Source organism: Eumetopias jubatus, unplaced genomic scaffold (genome assembly GCF_037043125.1).
Source record: "Eumetopias jubatus isolate StellerSeaLion01/CBP00866 unplaced genomic scaffold, mEumJub1_p1.0 scaffold_14, whole genome shotgun sequence".
Taxonomy (NCBI): domain Eukaryota; kingdom Metazoa; phylum Chordata; class Mammalia; order Carnivora; family Otariidae; genus Eumetopias; species Eumetopias jubatus.
Window position 1 is genome coordinate 82,102,430 of NW_028274820.1, and position 19,302 is coordinate 82,121,731.

The 19,302-nt window shown below is 34.7% G+C and overlaps 1 protein-coding gene across 7 annotated transcripts in view; it reads right to left on the reverse strand.

Moving 5' to 3' along the window:
* Positions 1 to 19,302, reverse strand: part of POT1 (protection of telomeres 1) — an 82,801-nt gene that overhangs the window by 58,774 nt on the left and 4,725 nt on the right. For all 7 annotated transcript variants that reach the window (XM_088018308.1, XM_088018306.1, XM_088018303.1 and 4 more), the window contains exons 3-4: positions 12,633 to 12,705; positions 9,154 to 9,245 (exon numbers count right to left, since the gene is read on the reverse strand). In XM_088018308.1, coding sequence (XP_087874434.1) covers positions 9,154 to 9,245; positions 12,633 to 12,705 — 165 coding nt within the window. The remainder of the gene's footprint in view (positions 1 to 9,153; positions 9,246 to 12,632; positions 12,706 to 19,302) is intronic.

Here is a 19,302-nt window from a genome sequence, read left to right on the forward strand (position 1 = left end):
ATTAGTTTATATAAACACTCATCAGACTGAGTTGAAAATGAGATTTAATATGCGTTGTTCTAAGTTCTAAGCTTCTGAAAAGAGCACACTGAAGCCATTCAAACAAGAATAGGAATTACACAGTTGAGTGCTAAGAATGCATTTGATATACAGAGTAGGCATTTATCTCAATCTGCTGAAAGGAAGTATTAGGAAACCAGCCTGAGAGAATACCATATTACTAAAAGTGATAAGGCTTTATCAATATCTGTGCATGAATGTTCTAAAAATAAAACACATTTGGTATATCTGAAATCTTTGAACTAACTCAGGATACCAGGTATCAGCAAGTGGGTCATTTTCCTTTTGTGTCATTTTTCTGTCACAGTGTCTTAAAAGGAGTGAAACTTTGTCATTAAACAATTTCCTTTTTGGTTTAGCCAACAGGAATATTTCTACCGCAAACAATTTCAGAGAAAAATCAACGAAAACAGCACAGGTCTTTTTAACATAAAGGAGTGTTCTTAAAAATCAATAATAAAAAGGAAAAAAAAAGCAGACAACTTATTTACATATTAACAGATGTCATTTTTTACATACGAATATCTTATAATGTAGAACATAATCAGTGGTGGAACAGGAAACAAATCAATATGTGACTAAAAAACGTAAACTACAAGACTAGCATATTAACCTGCTAATTTTTAATTGATATTGTATCCAAAATTCTCAAGTTGTTGCACTTTTAGTAAGCAGGAAAAGGACACAGAAAATATGAAAAAACTGATAATCCAAAAAGAAAAACACTTATCTGACTTTAACAGGCATTAAGTAATTTTTACTACACTGACCTTGCAAATCCTGTTATCATATTTTAAAACACCAATTAAGAGTGAAAGAGTGCAGGGAGAAGCCAGGAATCTGATAACACTGGTAACATAGTGATGGACAGAAAATGTTTCTCTAATATGAAAAATGTATTTTATGAGTATTAACATCAATTTGGTCATGGAATTTAATTGGAAGTAATACAGATAATATTAGCATAAAATCCAAAATCTTTAAATGGTTTACAAGTCACTATATGATCTGATGCCCACCACCTCACCAGCTACCTACTATGTGACACACCCTGGAATAGTGCCTTTTGTAATTTTTAGCATTCCAGGCTCCTCAATCAGGGCCTTTGTATATGTTGTTCTCTTTTACTAATCAATCCACTCTCCCAGTACCCATCTTCATTCTTTCTGCTACTTTTCTGATTCTACTACTCAATCTCAGTCATATCACATCTGGCTAAAGTAATCAATTATGTAATAGTTGTTTAATTCCCTCTGCTCCACCGAGCACTGTCTCGCAAGGTCCATTACCCTCTTATTCACGACATCCAGCATAGAAGACCAAAAACATTCAACAAGTATCTGGACAATTAAATGAATAACTATGTCAATATTATATATACATTTATATATACATATATACACACACACACACACACATATATATAAAATACCTTCATTAAATCTTAACTAAACTATACAAGTACTACAAAGCTTATTTCAAAGAATCTTAGCATTTCAGAACTGAAAACAGGACTTTAGAGATCACATAATCAAACACCTTCATTTTTCAGATAAAAAAATAAGGGCGAGAGAGGGTAAATGAACAGTCTAAGGTCACATTCAGCTAATTAGTTGTAGATCAAGACAAGAATCAAGATCTCCTAATTTCTAAGACAGGCACTACTCTCTTTCAGAACTAAATCTCACAAGGAGGGAAAACAATGTATTGACAAATGTCTGTAATTCTGATGGTTTTGTGATAAAATATTTTTTAAACTTTCAAAATACTTTGAAAAAGTCTTTCCCCATATTTTATGTCCATTTATTAAATGTTAAATCTTACTTTAAAGGACCTTACTACTATAAACTCTAAAATAAATAGCCTAATTAGACCTCCCCAATGATCAGCATTCATGGATTTTAAACTCAGAAAGATTTTAAAGTAAATTGTGACCTCAGTCTTCTACCATTATATTTTAAAAAGGAAAAACTTTGACTTACCATTATTAACATTCTCTGTTATCTGACAAGTACTAATTAGCTAGTGTAGTTCTATTCTGTTTTAATGAATACCTATTTAAAATATATTTCAATTGCAGAAACACCTTTCATATGTCAGGTAAAATACGACTATCTCATACATTGTACATGTTTTGTAGATGCATTGCACATTTTTTCTAATTCATTGTATTATAACCCTTTTATTTTGTTTCCAAACAATAATTTAATGTAAGAACCTTAAAGGAAAAAGATAAAAATGTATTTAAAATATAAACAGATCCCTAATATTCAATACCATGTATTTATTTTTAAAACCCTTCTCTAAAGGTGTCCAAGATATGCTGTAAAATAAAGCAATTTACAAAACATGAGTAAGTACTGTCATTTGATGAAAAATGTGCATATATAAGCTTATCTACATGCATATATATATATACATACATGCATAAATATACAGATATACACACACATACATAAAAGCTGGAAAGGTGCAAGATAAAGAAGCAGTGATTTTATCTAATTTTACCACAGTAGGCAACGTGAGTGGCTTCAGAGGGAAAGGGGCAGCTTCTGCTTTTCTGGTTATACCCTTCCACACAGCTTGAATGTTTTTTAGAACATTCAAGACCAGGCAAAAAGACCAACCAAAAAGAACAAAATCTTCTAAACCAAATTATTTACAAGATCTAATCCAAGCCTACTATCTTCCTGAAGTAGGAAAAGAATACAGTTGTGGAGTTAGAGTAGTAACTCCACTTACTACAAGTTCTATAACAATACTTAGGATATTATATTTGTATGGAATCTTATAGATTACAAGTGCTTCTATACCTGTTTATCATTTGAGTAACCCTCCGCAGTGATGGTCATTTGTAGTTTTATGAAGAACTAAGGTTTGTTATAGGACTTCTCACCAAAAATAATACAGGATTTTTACAAGACACTAATTTCTAGTATCAAATCATTATTATTTCTGTATAATGTGGGCATATAACTAATTACTTTTGGAACTTCAATACTAACTCAACTATACACCATAATAGAATCATATGAAATTCTGTCCTTAAAAAGTGGTTCTTAATGATTGTGGGTTCATGGATCTTTCTGAGAATGAGAGAAGAGTTAAAAATGGCCTTCTCAGAGAGGGAAAAAAAAAATACATACATACGTTTACATACACATTGAATTGGTTCAAGAACCTCTTCTGGGGCACCTGGGTGGCTCAGTCGGCTAAGCTCAGCAAAGGAGTCTGCTTTTCTCTTTCACTCCCCTCTGTACTCTCCTTCTCTCTCTCTCTCTCTCAAATAAATAAATAAAATCTTGGGTGCCTGGGTGGCTCAGTTGGTTAAGCGACTGCCTTCGGCTCAGGTCACGATCCCAGAATCCTGGGATCAAGTCCAACATCGAGCTCCTGGCTCAGCAGGGAGCCTGCTTCTCTCTCTGACCCTCTCCCCTCTTATGCTGTTTCTCTCTCTCTCTCTAATAAATAAAATCTTTAAAAATTAATAATAAAATCTTAAAAAAAATCTCTTCTGATGATCTGTACACTACTGGGGGTTCACTGAAGATCCCTGCACCCTAGAATACTTGTCTTCATCTACAAACAGATGGTCCTTTCACAAAAATTAAGTAGGTTTAATTTTATAGCTAGTTGACTCTTAAAAAAAAGATGCTAGAGCCTCCCTCCTTACCATGCATTAAACTGTCTTTTTTCTCTGGCTGGAATTTGAAGCAGGTAGTTTAATGTCTTACTTACTAAAAAATATCAGGAGAGAAGAAAGGAAAGGCAACTTTAATGATCTTAGCAAGTCGAAAGGGAGTGAACTATAATTTCCTGGCCCTGGTCTGCAAATCTTTAAAAATGTTAAAAGTGGACCTCTTGGGGCACCTGGGTGGCTCAGGAGGTTAAGCGTCTGCCTTGGGCTCAGGTCATGATCCCTGGGTCCTGGTATCGAGTCCTGCATCGGGCTCCCTGCTCGGCGGGAAGCCTGCTTCTCCCTCTCCCCCTCCCCCTGCTTGTGTTCCCTCTCTCGCTGTGTCTCTGTCAAATAAATAAATAAAATCTTAAAAAAAAAAGAAAGTGGACCTCTTTACAGAATGGAAAGAGTTCATTTGAAATAAGAACATAAAACTACATTTCATATTTATTACATATATTCTATAATTCATGAAAACTAAATATTACTAATTCAATGTATTAGGGCAAAACTTCCCTGGGCATACCTAGCAGCCTGAAGAATAAGGAAGCTGTTAACAGCATTCGTTTGGTTTTGTTTACTTTTTTTTTTGGAAGGATGGGGAGTCAGAGAAAATATCTTTTAGAGCTTAGTATCACATACAAATTAGTCACTGAATTGATGTATTTTTCATTTTCCCCTATCTCAACAAAGTATTGTAACATACCACTTTCTAGTTCAAAGGAAGAATATGTCATTTTTCTAAATGAGTGAATCTTCCCTTGTTAAACACCTAATGTTCTCGCTTTCATCCATATTCTCTCCCTTTTTCTCCCTCTCCACCTCATTTCTGAAGAATATGGCCCTTAAAAAATGGCATGACTTCAGATCTTCTTGAGCACTGAATTCTTAATAATTCAGAACTGTCATCATGAATATTAATTAATTTACCTAAGCCAAAATAAAGTCATGCCTTCAAGGGCAAGAATAAGAATAATAGAAATAATAGTAATGACAACATCCCTTTACTGGAGGCATCCACAAAAGTGCCCCAACAAAATAGCTATATAGAGCTACTGATTCCTACCCTACTTGAGTGGCCTGAAGCAGAATGTCAGGTCACACCTCTTTTTCAGTATATTTGCTTCTGGAACTTTGCTGTGCCATACCAACTAGATTAGAACTATGTATCTCCAATTTTTAAAATTGTACCTAAAATTACTCTACTTATCATTCTAAGAGAAAGTCTGATGAAATGTCATAGGAGTTTTAGGACATGAATCGAACAGAAAATACCTTATTTCCTTAAATTCTAAAGTAAGATTTTAAGATACACCAGGAATTTAGTAACAAACTTTTCACAGAAGGGAAAAATCACTACACTGATTCTCCTTTCCTTTATTCAAATTATAAATTAGGAAAACATTAACTGATTTACACCACCTCTTTACAGAAGCTTTGACAAAAAAGACAAAACTTGAGTTTGGCAATCTATTCCCAAAATGCCTGTTAGAAGAAAAAAAAAGGTAGATGTTGACAGTTCCTGTGAAATAAATCTTTATTCTAGACTCCAAAGACAGGTTTTACAAAAATAGCATCATTTCCGAAGTGCACTGAATTATTTATAAATGATCTGTTTATGAAACCACAGTATGCCAGAATTACTCAGAATTCTCAGCTAATCCAACATTCTTACTTTATATTTGATTAAATTTACATCTGGAGATTATCAATGGTTACTCAAAATCCAGTAATTAACTGGAAGCCATACTCCTGGGCTCAGACCCAGTTGCCCTTTCTCTACCCTGCTTTTCCTCATTGGGGCTGCATCCAATTACACTAAGATAAAAAGTCATAACAGTAACAACAACAGTGGCCACACACTGAGTTCCCACGTAGTTCCAGCAGTAAGTACATTTATCTCTAATCCTGACAACAAGCCAGAAAGAGAGGTATTACTACTCCTATCTTGATTTTTAAAAGATTTTTAAAATTTTTATTGATTTTAATCTAAAGATTAATTTTTTAAACATAAAATTTTTTTTTTTAAGATTTTATTTATTTATTTGAGAGAGAGAGAGAGAGAATGAGAGACAGAGAGCACGAGAGGGAAGAAGGTCAGAGGGAGAAGCAGACTCCCTGCTGAGCAGGGAGCCCGATGCGGGACTTGATCCCGGGACTCCAGGATCATGACCTGAGCCGAAGGCAGTCGCTTAACCAACTGAGCCACCCAGGCGCCCTAAACATAAAAAATTTTTAAAAAATTTTAAATATTTTATTTATTTGACAGAGACATAGCGAGAGCAGGAACACAAGCAGGGGGAGTGGGAGAGGGAGAAGCAGGCTTCCCGCCTAGTAGGGAGCCCGATGTGAGGCTCGATCCCAGGACCCTGGGATCATGACTTGAGCCGAAGGCAGGCGCTTAACGACTGAGCCACCCAGGCGCCCCTAAAGAATTTTTTAATCTTTCAAGATTAAAATAAAAAAAGGCTGAACAGAATTAAGCATTTTGCCCCAGTCACACCTGCTGGGATTTAGACACTGACCCCCTGCTGTGTCTGGACCATGCACTCATACTTCTGAGCCTTTGTACTTGTAAATTCCTGGTCAAGAATACTCTTACTCCAAATATCTAAGGACCACTTCACTTCTTTCAAGTTTCTGCTCAAATGTCACCTTATCAGAGTCTTCATCAAATTAAAATATATCCTCACATCTCTCTCTCCCACTGCTTTATTTTCTCCACAGCATTGTCTGCCACTTGAAAAATTATGTTTATCTGTTCACTATCTACCTTTCTCTAACAGAAAGTATGCTGTTTAAGAATCTTGAAGGACTCTCATTTTCTATTACAGATCTGTATTGCCTAAATATTGCACTGCAGACATGTATTTTTTTTTAAGTGAGGCAAAATATAAAACTTGCCATTTTAACCGTTTTTAAGCATATAACTCAGTGGCAGTAATTACAATCACAATGTGTGCAACCATCACCACTACCTATTGTCAAAACATTTTCTTCATCCCAAGTGGAAATTCTTTAACCATTAAGCAAAAACTCCCCGTTCCCCCCACCAACCCCAGCTCTTGGTAACCTCTCATCTACTTTCTGTCTCTGTGAATTTGCCTATTCCGCATATTCGTATAGGTGGAATCATACAATAGCTGTCCTTTTGTGTTTGGCTTCTTTCATTTAGCATAACCTTTCCAAGGTTCATCCATGATATAGCATGTATCAGAACTTCATTCCTTCTTATGACTGAATAATATTCCATTATACGAATATATCGCATTCTTTATCCATTCATCTGCTAATGGACACTTGGGCCACCTTTTGGCTATTATTAATAAGGTAGTCCCCCCCCATTCATGAGTTTGCTTTCCATGGTTTCAGATGCCTACTGTCAACCGTGGTCTAGAAGCAGATGACCCTCCTTCTGATGTACTGTCAGAAGGTCAGTACTAGCCTAAGGCTACATCACACGCCTATGCCATTCACCTCACTGCGTCTCATCGTGTATACATTTTATCATCTCACATCATCACAAGAAGAGTGAGCACTGTACAATAAGGTACTTTGAGAGAGAAACCACATTCACATTAATTTTATTACAGTATATTGCTATAAATATTCTATTTTATTAGTGATTGTTCTTAATCTCCTACTGTGCCTAACTTATAAATTAAACTTATTATAGGTATGTATATATAGGAAACACAGTGCATATAGGGTTCAGTACTACCCATGGTTTCAGGCTTCCAGTGGGGGTCCTGGAACCTGTCCCTACAGATAAAGGGGGGAACTACTGTAATGCTGCACTGAACACTGCTATACAAATATCTGTTTGAGTTCTTTTCAATTATTTTGTCTGTATACCTAGTTGTGGGGTTGCTGGGTCATACTATGATTCTATGAAGAAATGCCCAACTCTTTTCCACAGTGGCTGTATCATTTTACACTGAGTGGATGTAGGACCTTTGTCAAAAATCAATTGCCCATAGATAAATGGGTTTATTTTTGACCCTTAATTCTGTTCTGTTGGTATACATATCTATCCTTATAACAGTTCCACACTGTTGATTACAGTATCTTTGTGGTAAATTTTGAAATCATAAAGTGTGAGTCCTCTGACTCTGTTACTCTTTTCCTAGATTGTTCAGGGCCCCTCGAAACGGTCTATGATTTGAGTCAACCTTTCCATTTCTAAAGATTGTTAGAATTTTGACAGGGATTGCACTAAACCTACACATCACTTTTGTCGGTATTGATAGCTTAACAATATTGTCTTCCTACCCAAGAACATGGATGTCTTTCCACTTATTTAGGTCTTACTTAATATCTTTTAGCAATGTTTTTTAACTTTCAGTATAGAAATCTTTCACCTCATTGGTTATATCTATTAATAGGTATATTAGTCCTTCAGATGCTAACACATATAGAATTGTTTTCATAGTTTCCTTTCCAGATCACTTATTGTGGGTGTATAGTAACAAGATTTTTATGTGTCCATTTTGTACCCTGCAATGTTGCTGAATTCATTTATCAATCCCAGCAGCTTTCTTTTGGATTCTTTGGGATTTTCAAATACAGAATCATGTCATTTGAGAAGACAGACAGTCTTACTTCTACCTTTACAATTAGGTATCTTATTTCATTTTCTTATTTAACTAGCTCTGGCTAGAACTTTCAGTGGAATGATGAAGAGCAATGGTAAAGGGAACATCCTTGTCTTGTTCCTAATCTTAGTGAGGAACTTTTGAGTCTTTCACCACTGAGTTTGACGTAACCTGTGAGTTTCTCATAATTGCCCTATAGTATGCTGAGGAAGTCCCCTTCCCTTCCTAGTTTCCCGAGTGTTTTGATTACAAAAGAGTATAGGATTTTATCAAATGCCTTTTGTGTATCAGTTAAGATGACCATCTGTTTTTTCCCTTTTTCTATTAATGTGGTATGTTACAAGGACTGATTTTTTTAAGCTGAACCAAACTGTACTCCTGGGATACATCCCACTTGGTCATAGTGTCCACTCCTTTTAATATGCTGTTGGTTCAGTTTGGCAGCATTTTGTTGGATTTAACAGGCATGTATTTTGAAACAATGATCAGAAAATTATACAAAAACACAGTTATAGCTTATATTATTTTTTAGTTGTTAAGAATTATTTTTTAATTGAGGGGGAATGTACATATCTTTAAGACATTCTGTTAAATACTAAATATTAAAATGAAGTGAAAGGAAAATTATCCCTTTTTATGTCAGTGGTAAGTTTTACAAGCTCTTTGGAATGTTGCAATTTTAAAGCTGTTGCTTAAGTATCCTTTTTACATACCTGCAAATATATAATGTAAAAAAAAAAAAAAGATCTACAGGATGAATGTAACATCAATAATTTAAAATCTACTCCTAAAACAAAAAGTAACAAGAAAATAATTTACCCCTTCATAGAAAACTTTTGCACAGTCCTTTGCTAATTTTCCAAAAAATAATACATTGATGGTGTTGATCTCCGAATTTGAATTTTCTTGTTCTATAGAGAAAAACACACATACAGAAAAACACTAATTAGATACAACAGTTTTACACACACAAGAAAATTGATGACAACTACATTCTAAAAATTAGTTATTTCAAAATATAATTATGAAGGAAAATTAAAATTTTTATAATTCACTTTTAGTTTAATACCTTAAGTATTGCAAAGATCACGCACAGAATACTATTAGGTACTAAAACCAAAATTGTAACAAGCTTCAACTAGAATACATTTTATAAATTTCTATAAATATCACATTAACAGCATAAAATAACTGCATTCTATTTATTTTCCATGTTTATAATAAAAAGAAACTGAATATGGTATTCAATTTTTATACTATATAACGTATCACCCCCAAAGTAGTTCACTTTTTCTGAGCTTCTAGTAATCTACAGTGTCAGCACATTAAGGTTTTTATTTTGTTTTGTCTTAATTTATTTATTTGACAGAGAGAGAGCGCAAGCAGGGGGAGCGGCAGGCAGAGAGAGGGAGAAGCAGGCTCTCCGCTGAGCAAGGAACCCGACCTGGGGCTTGATCCCAGGACCCCAGGGATCATGACCAGAACTGAAGGCAGACGCTTAACGGACTGAGCCACCCAGGCGCCCCTCAGCACATTAAGTTTTAATATAGGTAAGTGTATTTTCTCCTCCAGCATGCACAAATGAAAGAGTAAAAGAGCAGAGTGTGTGTAAAGATCAAACTATTTATGATTTTAAAAATGAAATTTAATTGGGGAAAAGAAAAAAAGAATTTCCACAATGTTCACTCTCCAGAGATCACCTTCTATAACCAATGCAGTAGGGCCAAATGCTAAGACTGAATTATATCATCTGAGGAAAGTCTCATTCATATCATCTTTCAAATATTCAACTACTCCAAGAAACTGCCATCATATCAGATTTTTATGCATCTATAGAGTATATGAAAGATCTTTCCCAAAATGATAGTCTTTGTTGTGTAACCTAGAACTCTTGAATCTGCTACTCTGTCAGGTCTGGTGGCGTTCATAGTGAAACAACTACCACAAAGCTGACACTGATCTCTTCAACTCCTCAAAACAAGTGTATACATAAACTGAAACACTAATGTTTCTCAAACACAAAGCACAGCGTTCTCTAACCAAAACATAACATACTGTTAATATCTTAAATGACCTATCAGATGTCTGTGTCTGGCCATGATGGACTAATAGACACTGAGTTTATTCTCCAGTCTTAAAATGACTAGAAAACTAAGAAAAAATATATGAAACCCACAGTTTTCAGGTATCAGACAACAGGGAGTGCAGGAAAGTGATCTGAGAAGGAAAATAAGACAATACCCCTATCTTACTTCCTGGGGAGTTTCCAGGCAGCAGGAAATGGAGCTAAAATCCAAACAAAGCTCAGCAGTCTTGACTGAATTCAGAAGAGTTCAGATATGAGGATACCAAGGTGGCTAGAATTTGCAGGGCAGAATGCTGAAGGCAGGACAGCAGCACAGACAAAGAGTGCTCTGGCGATCTGAAGATGGGTGCCTTCGGGTCTTCGGATGAATATCTCCAAGTACATGGAAGGCAAGTACCTCATGAAGAGGGAGAACCACTTGAAAGGAATAGGCAGAGCAATTCTAAGACTCACACAGGGTTAGGAACTGTTCTTGTTCCAACCAGAATGGAATCCACACACACAAGGCATAGAGTATTGTCAGAAGGGTATTTCCTTAGTGATATGGCCAAATTGGCCTGAAAATAAAGGCTGTTCTATACCCACCCCAACAAAGCTAATCAAACTGATTCCAAGAAAATTAAATGTATCCCAAAATAAAGACACGTAATAGTTAAAGGATGGATAACAAAGAAATCCAACATTTGCTAATATAAAATTCTAAATGTTTGGTATCCAGTAAAAAATTACCAGCCATGAATATGATGAGGAGAAATGGAAGATATTAAAAAAAAAAAAATCTCAAAATGAACTTTCAGAATTGAAAAATATAGTATTAGAAGTTAACAGTACGCTGAATGGACTAACAGATTAACTGAAAATGTTACAGAAAACCGAAAAACAGAGAAGAATCAATGAAAAGAAAAGCTGATTTTAAAGATCAATAAAATAAATATCTAGCCAGAATGATCAGGAAAAAAATGAAAGAGTAGTCACAAATTATCAATGAATGAAAACAGGACATCACTATAAACACTACCAACATTAAAAGTATATCAAAAATATATTATGAATAACTTTATGCCAATATACTTGACAACTAAGATGAAACAGATAAAATTCCTTTAGAAACACAAACTACTGAAGCTTACTCAAGGGAAAAAAAGATAAAAAAGAAAAGCCCTATTAACAAATAAATTACACTGAACTTAGGGTTTGGAACTTCCCCATAAAGAAATTTTCAGGCACAGTTGGCTTCACTGATGAATTCTACAAACATTTAAGAAGAAATAAAAGCAATTATAGATAAACTCTTCCAGAATATAGAAGAGAAGGAAGCACTTAACAGCTCTTTTCAGGAGGACAGCATTACGCTGATACCAAAATCACTCAAAATCATTACAAGAAAAGAAAGACATGGAACAATATCCTTCATAAACTTAGATGTAAAAATCCTTAATCAAATATTTGTAAATTAAACCTAACAACATATCAAAAGGATGACTCATCAGGCCCACTACCTTATCATGCTATTTTTTTCTTCAGACCACATTTCTACCTAATATTACTTATGTAATTATTTACTGAATTTATTTACCTCCCTAAAATGTAAACTTCATGAAGGCAAGGGCTTTATTTTGGTCACTGCTACATCTCCCATACCTAGAACAGTGTCTAAATATAACTGGTTTTCAGTAGTTACAGAATGTTGTAGTTCAAAGTCTGTTTCCCATTCACTGCTGCAGGCCATTCTTCAATCCAATTTCAGGCTTCAGATGAGATCTATTTTGGTCCTCAAATACCCCATGGTAGCTCTTCCTAGCCTACCAGGATTATTTCAGGGTTACTAGGAAGAAGGCATAATCTCATATAACTATACCTAGGCAAAAAATAACATGCTGAAAGGAGTGTTTTATAAGTTAAGTTTGCTAAGCTGTTTAGGTCACACTAGTGAAACCAGAAGTAGGGGGACCAGTTAGCTATTGTAACAGTTTAGATATGAGATTAAAGGGATCTGAAGTAAAATAGAAGAAATGGGTGAGGGGAGAGAGGATAGATGCTATGGAAAAATTCAGTGAAAAAAAATTTCATTCTATAGTTTTTTACACTACTGTGTATGTATTACCCATTAGAAATCATTTTTGTGCTTATGTGTGTACATATATATATTAAGTTATCCATTTGTAGATTATAAGAAAAGGTTAAGCAGAAACGGTCTTATTAAATTGTATACCTTGTAGGGCAATCTTCAAAACAGCTGTTCTGTTTCCACCATAAGTTAAAGAAGAAATAAGTGAGAGTTTTCCCTAAAATGAGAGAAAAGTGGTTATACAGAAAACCCAAAAGAGCTTATTATAACACCAAGAGATAAGTTAAAATTAGAAAAACTATTTTAAAAGCAATAAGCTTTGGGGCGCCTGGGTGGCTCAGTCATTAAGCGCCTGCCTTCGGCTCAGGTCATGATCCCGGGATCCTGGGATCGAGCCCCGCATCAGGCTCCCTGCTCGGCGGGAAGCCTGCTTCTCCCTCTCCCACTCCCCCTGCTTGTGTTCCCTCTCTCGCTGTGTCTCTCTCTCTCTGTCAAATAAATAAATAAAATCTTTAAAAAATAAATAAATAAATAAAAGCAATAAGCTTTTATTTTTCAAAAAAATTCAAAGTACTATGTTCAAGTCACCATATTTAAGAAATGAAAGTGATTTTACTAAAGAAATTTCAGAAGGCCTAATTATTTAGGGTCATAACTTAATTTTTTAAACAATCTTATTATTAAATATTATCCAATTCCTCATTTTACAGATAAAGATGAGCTGGCTCAACTTCAGTTTCATGTTAACCCCTATAAGGTTGTTTCTACTGAAGAAAAATGAAGAGTTTGCTCCTAAAAAGAAATAAACAATAAATTAAAAAATGCAAACTGGTAATCTCATAAATAAGGGCAGTGTGGACAAAGCAATGAACTAAAGCACACATAAAGTTTAGTCCTCATTCTTCTGTAACTAACCAGCTCTGTCACCTTAAAAAAGCTATTTAATCAGCATCTCTCAGATAAAATGAAGTATTTAATCTAGGTAGTTTCTATACTTTCTTCTGGCTCTAAAATTTAATGATCCTATGAATAAATACATTATAGGTCTCTTTGAAAACTTCCACATAGAAATAAAATGTATTTAATAAAATTTAAAAATGGATCTCTAATACATATCTCCCACACTAATATTCCAGACTTTGATATAGCCGACAACAACAAAACCTATGTTCATACACCAATTTTACTTATAAGACAGGAATCAAAAAAAAATTAAAATAAGGCTATCAGCTGTGCATGATTCGGTCAAAAGTAAAATAGTTCCACTTAGGAGATAGAAAGCTGTAAAGAACAACAAAAAGTTGGACAATGTACAAATTTCAACCTTTTTTTCTGACCCACCAGAGAACTGAAGTCAGAAGACAACTGATTAACCAGAAATCTAAGAAAAGAGAAGTACCTCCAATAAGAGAGAGGCAACAGTGAGTTGAGGTCACAAGGCAACCAACTAATCAGAAATCTTAAGAAAGAGAAGATGCTCAAGGAGAGATGGGTGGTAAGCACTTGCTTACCTGAAGTAAATGGCAAATGCTGCCTGACATTTGTCAGAAAATTCATCTAACATTTTTAATGAGTTGCTGAAGGCCAAGTGCGGGCTAGTGAGAAGACATGGAGCTTGTGGGAGCTGCAAACACAAGGGGAATTCACACCCACTTACAAGCTCGTCTCCAAAAACGTCATGACAAAAGTCAGGCCAGGAGTCAGGACAAGGGTGGTAGCAGTTATTGTAGGAAGGCCTGCCTGAGTCTTCCCCATCTTCCTTTCAAAACAAAGTCCTTAAACTGCTACGAGAAAGACAACCAACTTATGAATCTCATTAGACCTTTGATGAAAATGCACTGCAGAAAAACACTCTCTACCCTTCTAGGGATAAGGAGAAAGAGGTATACAGGTGTGAGGGCCAGACCCACAGCTAGGGACAGGGCAGAATCACTAGAAGACCTCACCCACAAGACCCAGGCTAATCTTTTTAATCTTTGTCTTTCATAACTATTCCAGAAGCCTTTCCCTTACCCCAAAGGAAAAGGCACTCTGGAGCTGCTCTCACAAACTACAGGGAACTCTGAAAGTTAGAACTAACTGCATCCCTCACCTGATGGCCCCAACCATGAGCCAGTAGGGCATGGCCCAGCTCCTGTACCTTCCACGTAAGATACTTTCAAACTTTTCTACAACTCTTATACGGCAAATGAGCTGGACAAGTAGGCCAGATTTAACTGACTTCTCTCAAGTGGTCTCTCTGCAAACAAGGACTAAACTGAAGTACCAGGACTGAACTAGGGGCTGTGAGGCTTCCCAGGTGGCAGAGCACACAGGGGAGCCTGTCAACCTGTGCCGCCTGAGTGACCTCCGTCCTTTCTGGAGGGTCCCCAACAACTGTAAACTCTTTGTTTTCAAGGGTAGCATGTATGCCCTCAGTATTTGTGCTTCCTGTGTGAAAGGCAGAAATCAACCAAAAAAAAAAAAAAAGTGTGATTTGCTCCTAGGGATGGTTGTAAGAAATATTCGAGTTTTTAAGGAAACATTTTTAGTTGATTATGTGGCCCTCAGTTATAAATTAAGTAGGCAGTTTTACTCACAATAAGAGTTATCACATTAGAAAGATAGTATATAATTTGTTCCTGTCTTTAGCTGAAGTGAGCAAAGAAAAAATGGAAGTTGAACTAAACAATAAGCTTTGGAAGTTTAAGGATGACTGAAGAGTAAGAGACTTCTAGGGGGATTTATGTCCCCAGAGTTCTGTGTTTACATTTCAATAAGAGATGAACCCTAGAGACAGTTCTTTACATTCTAAATGATATATTTACATTCAGGAGATGAGGTTCTTCTCTGTCAGGAGGGGACGGTAAAGCTGGATAGCTGTCCTATATAAACTCCCAGATTCATAATTTCAAGGTTCCTTTTCTACAGTGCAAGAAATCCCCTTTACACACACAGAAAGACTTGTGATCCTCACCATATTGCCTTGCATGAGGAAAATGGGGGATAGAAAACTGATGCAGTCATTGCTGAGAGTAAAAATTATATTTGGCCTATACTCCAGAAATCTCATGTTAGCTTTCAGGATAAAAGTGAATTAATATTAAATATTAAAAATGTATCACCCCCAATATAAGAGTGGAGTTTTCCTAAGGTCAGTGCCTCTCAGATGGGATACAAATGCTTTTGTGCACAGTATGAACCTAATCTATTTGGCTCCTCCTGATCAACCAAATCTACTGAACTGTATGTAGCACACCAACCTAGAATGTGGATTATACACTGTTGCTTGAGAACTACTTGACCACTTGACATTTACCCAAATAAAATAAATAGCTATGTTTACATAAAAATTTGTACATGAATGTTTATAGCTGCTTTACTCATCATTATAAAAAACTGGAAAGAATCCAAATACTGCTACACTGAGGAATGAAGAAATGGACTGTGATGGAATTCTAGTCACCAATAAAAAAGGAACAGTACTGACCAACATAACAACCTGGAAGAATCTCAAATGCATCATGCTAAGTGAAAGAAGCCAAACTCAAAAGGCTACATAGTTCAGGACTCCATTTACATGGCATTCTTAAAAGGCAAAAAGCATACTGTCAGAAAATTGGTAAAAATTGGTTGCCAGGGGTTAGAATTGGAGTAGCAGCTGACTATGAAATTTTGGGGAGTGACAGATTGTTATACAGCTTAATTATGTTTGTGATTATATGTTCTTATATATCTGTCAAAACTTGCAGAACTGTACACTAAAAACAATGAATTTAAGCAGTAAAATGCATTTAACAAAATTCAAGAAACATACATAAGAGGTATCTGCAGATTAAAAAAGGATAAGTATTCAAACTGAGAGTTGAAAAATAAGAGACTCATTCAGATATATGAAAGAACAGAAACCATATACTTTGACCTAACTTTTTAAAATAAATGAGCATTGCTCATGAAAATGTGATAATCATGAGAAATAAGTAAAAGGTATTTCCTAGTTTTAACGCCACTGAACACTAACATGTTCACTTACAGCTAAAAGGAATTATTGTAATAAAAGAGCTAAAAGTGAAAAATATTTCACTAATACAAGTAGGAACAAAAATTAAAAAATACAGGTAGTTAGTTGACTGCATAATCAGAAGAAAAGAACTTAGCAAACAACTGTATCATTTAAATGTCTCTGTATCAAGCACACAAAATAAAAATGCTACAACTAGATACAACTCAGTAGTAACTTGTATTGATAATTTGTTAGAAAGAAAATTGAATCACAGCACTTTATTAATAAAATACATAAGAAACGTCACATTAATCAGCCAAGTGCAAAAAAGTTTGACAATACTAAGTATTCGATAAGACGTTAAATGCAATGAAGTAGAAAACCAACTGTAATCCATAAAACTATTTCATATGAAAGAAAATACCAGGGAAATGGAAAATAAACATAAGAATAAAATATGTAACAAACGTCTATACAGAGAATATTGATTAGAAAAGCAAAACTGAAATGTAGCATTATTCTCTTTCTTTCACTATCAGACCCATTTTACTAATAAAGCCCCTACCTCATTCCTGTTACATTGTATTGGATATGGCAGAAAAAAACATTCAATGAACTTGAAGACAGATCAAAAGAAATTAATTTGAAAATTTCACTCAGGCAAAAACCAAAACAATACTGAAGAAAATGGAACAACACCTCAGAACCTATGGGACAATACAAACAGCTTAACATACATGTAACTGATATCCTGAAAGGAGAAAAAAGTAATCAGGTGGTAGAAAATAAAAATTCCAAGAAACATAGCCAATAATTTTCTTAATTTGATAAAAAAAAAAATTGACTTATGGATCCAAGAAGCTCAGTTATACATAAGCAGGAGAAATTCCAAGAAAAGCCACACCCAGGCACATGAGAGTCCAACTGCTAAAAACAAAAGATAAATAAGAAAAGAGCCAAAAGTAAAACCGGGCACATTATGTAAGAAACAATGGAAGCGAGAAAGCAACAGAGTATGTTAAAAGTACTGAAAAGGAAAAAAAAGTGTCAACCTCCAATTCTATATCCAGTAAAAATTACCTTCAAAAACAAATGGGTGATGGGTATTAAGGAGGGCACTTGTAATGAGCACTTGGTATTGTATGTAAATGATGAATCACTAAATTCTACTCCTGAAACTAATATTACACTGTATGTTAAGTAGAATTTAAATAAAAACCTGAAAGAAAAAAAAAACCAAAGATGAAATAAAGGCATTCTCACATGAATGACTACTAAACAAATTCATCTCCAGCTGTACTACAAGAAATGCTAATGGATGTTTTTCAGGATGAAGGGAAACTTGGGTCTACTGGTAAAAATAAAGCACATCAGAAATAGTAAATATGTCAGCTGGTATAAAAGACTATGTTTTTGCCTTCTCTTAATTTCCTTAAAAGACAACTCCCCATTTAAAAGCAAGAGCTAACATTGTAAGGTGGAGTTTATAATATACATACAAACAGATATATCATAACAGCTCAAGGAACAGGGGAGTAGGAAATGGAATTTTACTGCTTAAAATTCTATTTGTCAAGTGAGAAGAATGAAGCAGGACATGAGAAATAAGAAGTGTCACATGAAAAGTGGTACAAGATTAACTCTAAGTAGATTTTAATAAGAACATATATTGCTAGTACTAGAGTAACCATTAAAGACAATAATAAGGCAGGTGTTGTTCAAACCAACAGAGAAAATAGAACAGAATGGGGAAAAATATTTAATGAACCCACAGAACTCAGGAAAGAAGGAAAGATGATCACAGAAAGGACAAATGGAAATCAAATAGCAAGATGGTATTACTTAAACACCATTATAACAATTACTTTACATATAAATTAAGCACTCCAATTAAATGGTGAGATTGACAGACTGGATTAAAAAGCATGACCCAATGACATGCCATCTAAGGGATACTTAAAATATAAAAACATAAATAAATTAAAAATAAAAGATACACCATCCAGTTAATCTAAGAATGTTGGCAGAACTATATTACCAGATAAAACAGATGCTCAAAGAGTTACCAGAGATAGACATCCGATAATGACAAAAAGAACCATTCATCAAAAAGAAATAACAATCCTAAATATATATGCACTTAATAAAAAAGCTTCAAAATAGATGAATACTGACATAACTAAAGGAAGAAATAGACAAATCTACAATCATACCTGGTATTAACACCTCTCTCTCAGTAACTGACAGAACAAGGAGAAATAAAATCAGTACAAATACAGACTTGAAAACACACTCATACAAGTTTATACCATTAACATTCATAGACCACCAGACCAGAATGTGTTGAAAACACATTCTTGTCAACTACGCATGGAATGTTCAGGAAGGCAAACCACATGGTGACCTAATTAAGTCTTAATAAACTTCAAAAAAACTGAAATCTTGCAGAAATTACAAATCAGTAACAATAACATATTTAGCTATTACAATTCCTAGCTTACAAATTGGAAAGATAAGGCAGAAGTAGATAAAATTACTTTCCCAATTACATAGCTAGTAAATGGTGGATCTGTGTTATTAAATGTCCCCCATGTTATTAACTCTTTAATCTTAAACATCTTTTTTAAATGCATCCCTTCTTCTTCATTCCTTCACAACAAAATGTATTCTTTAATATGAAATGGAATATTTAAAATAAGAAATCACAATTAATTTTGTTATTGATAGTTTACAACAATTGTATTTACTTCACCACTCATTATTAGTAACCTTGTGTAAATTTTTAGCACTATTGACAAGTTTCAAAAAATTTCTATTAAGTTTCTTTCCTAT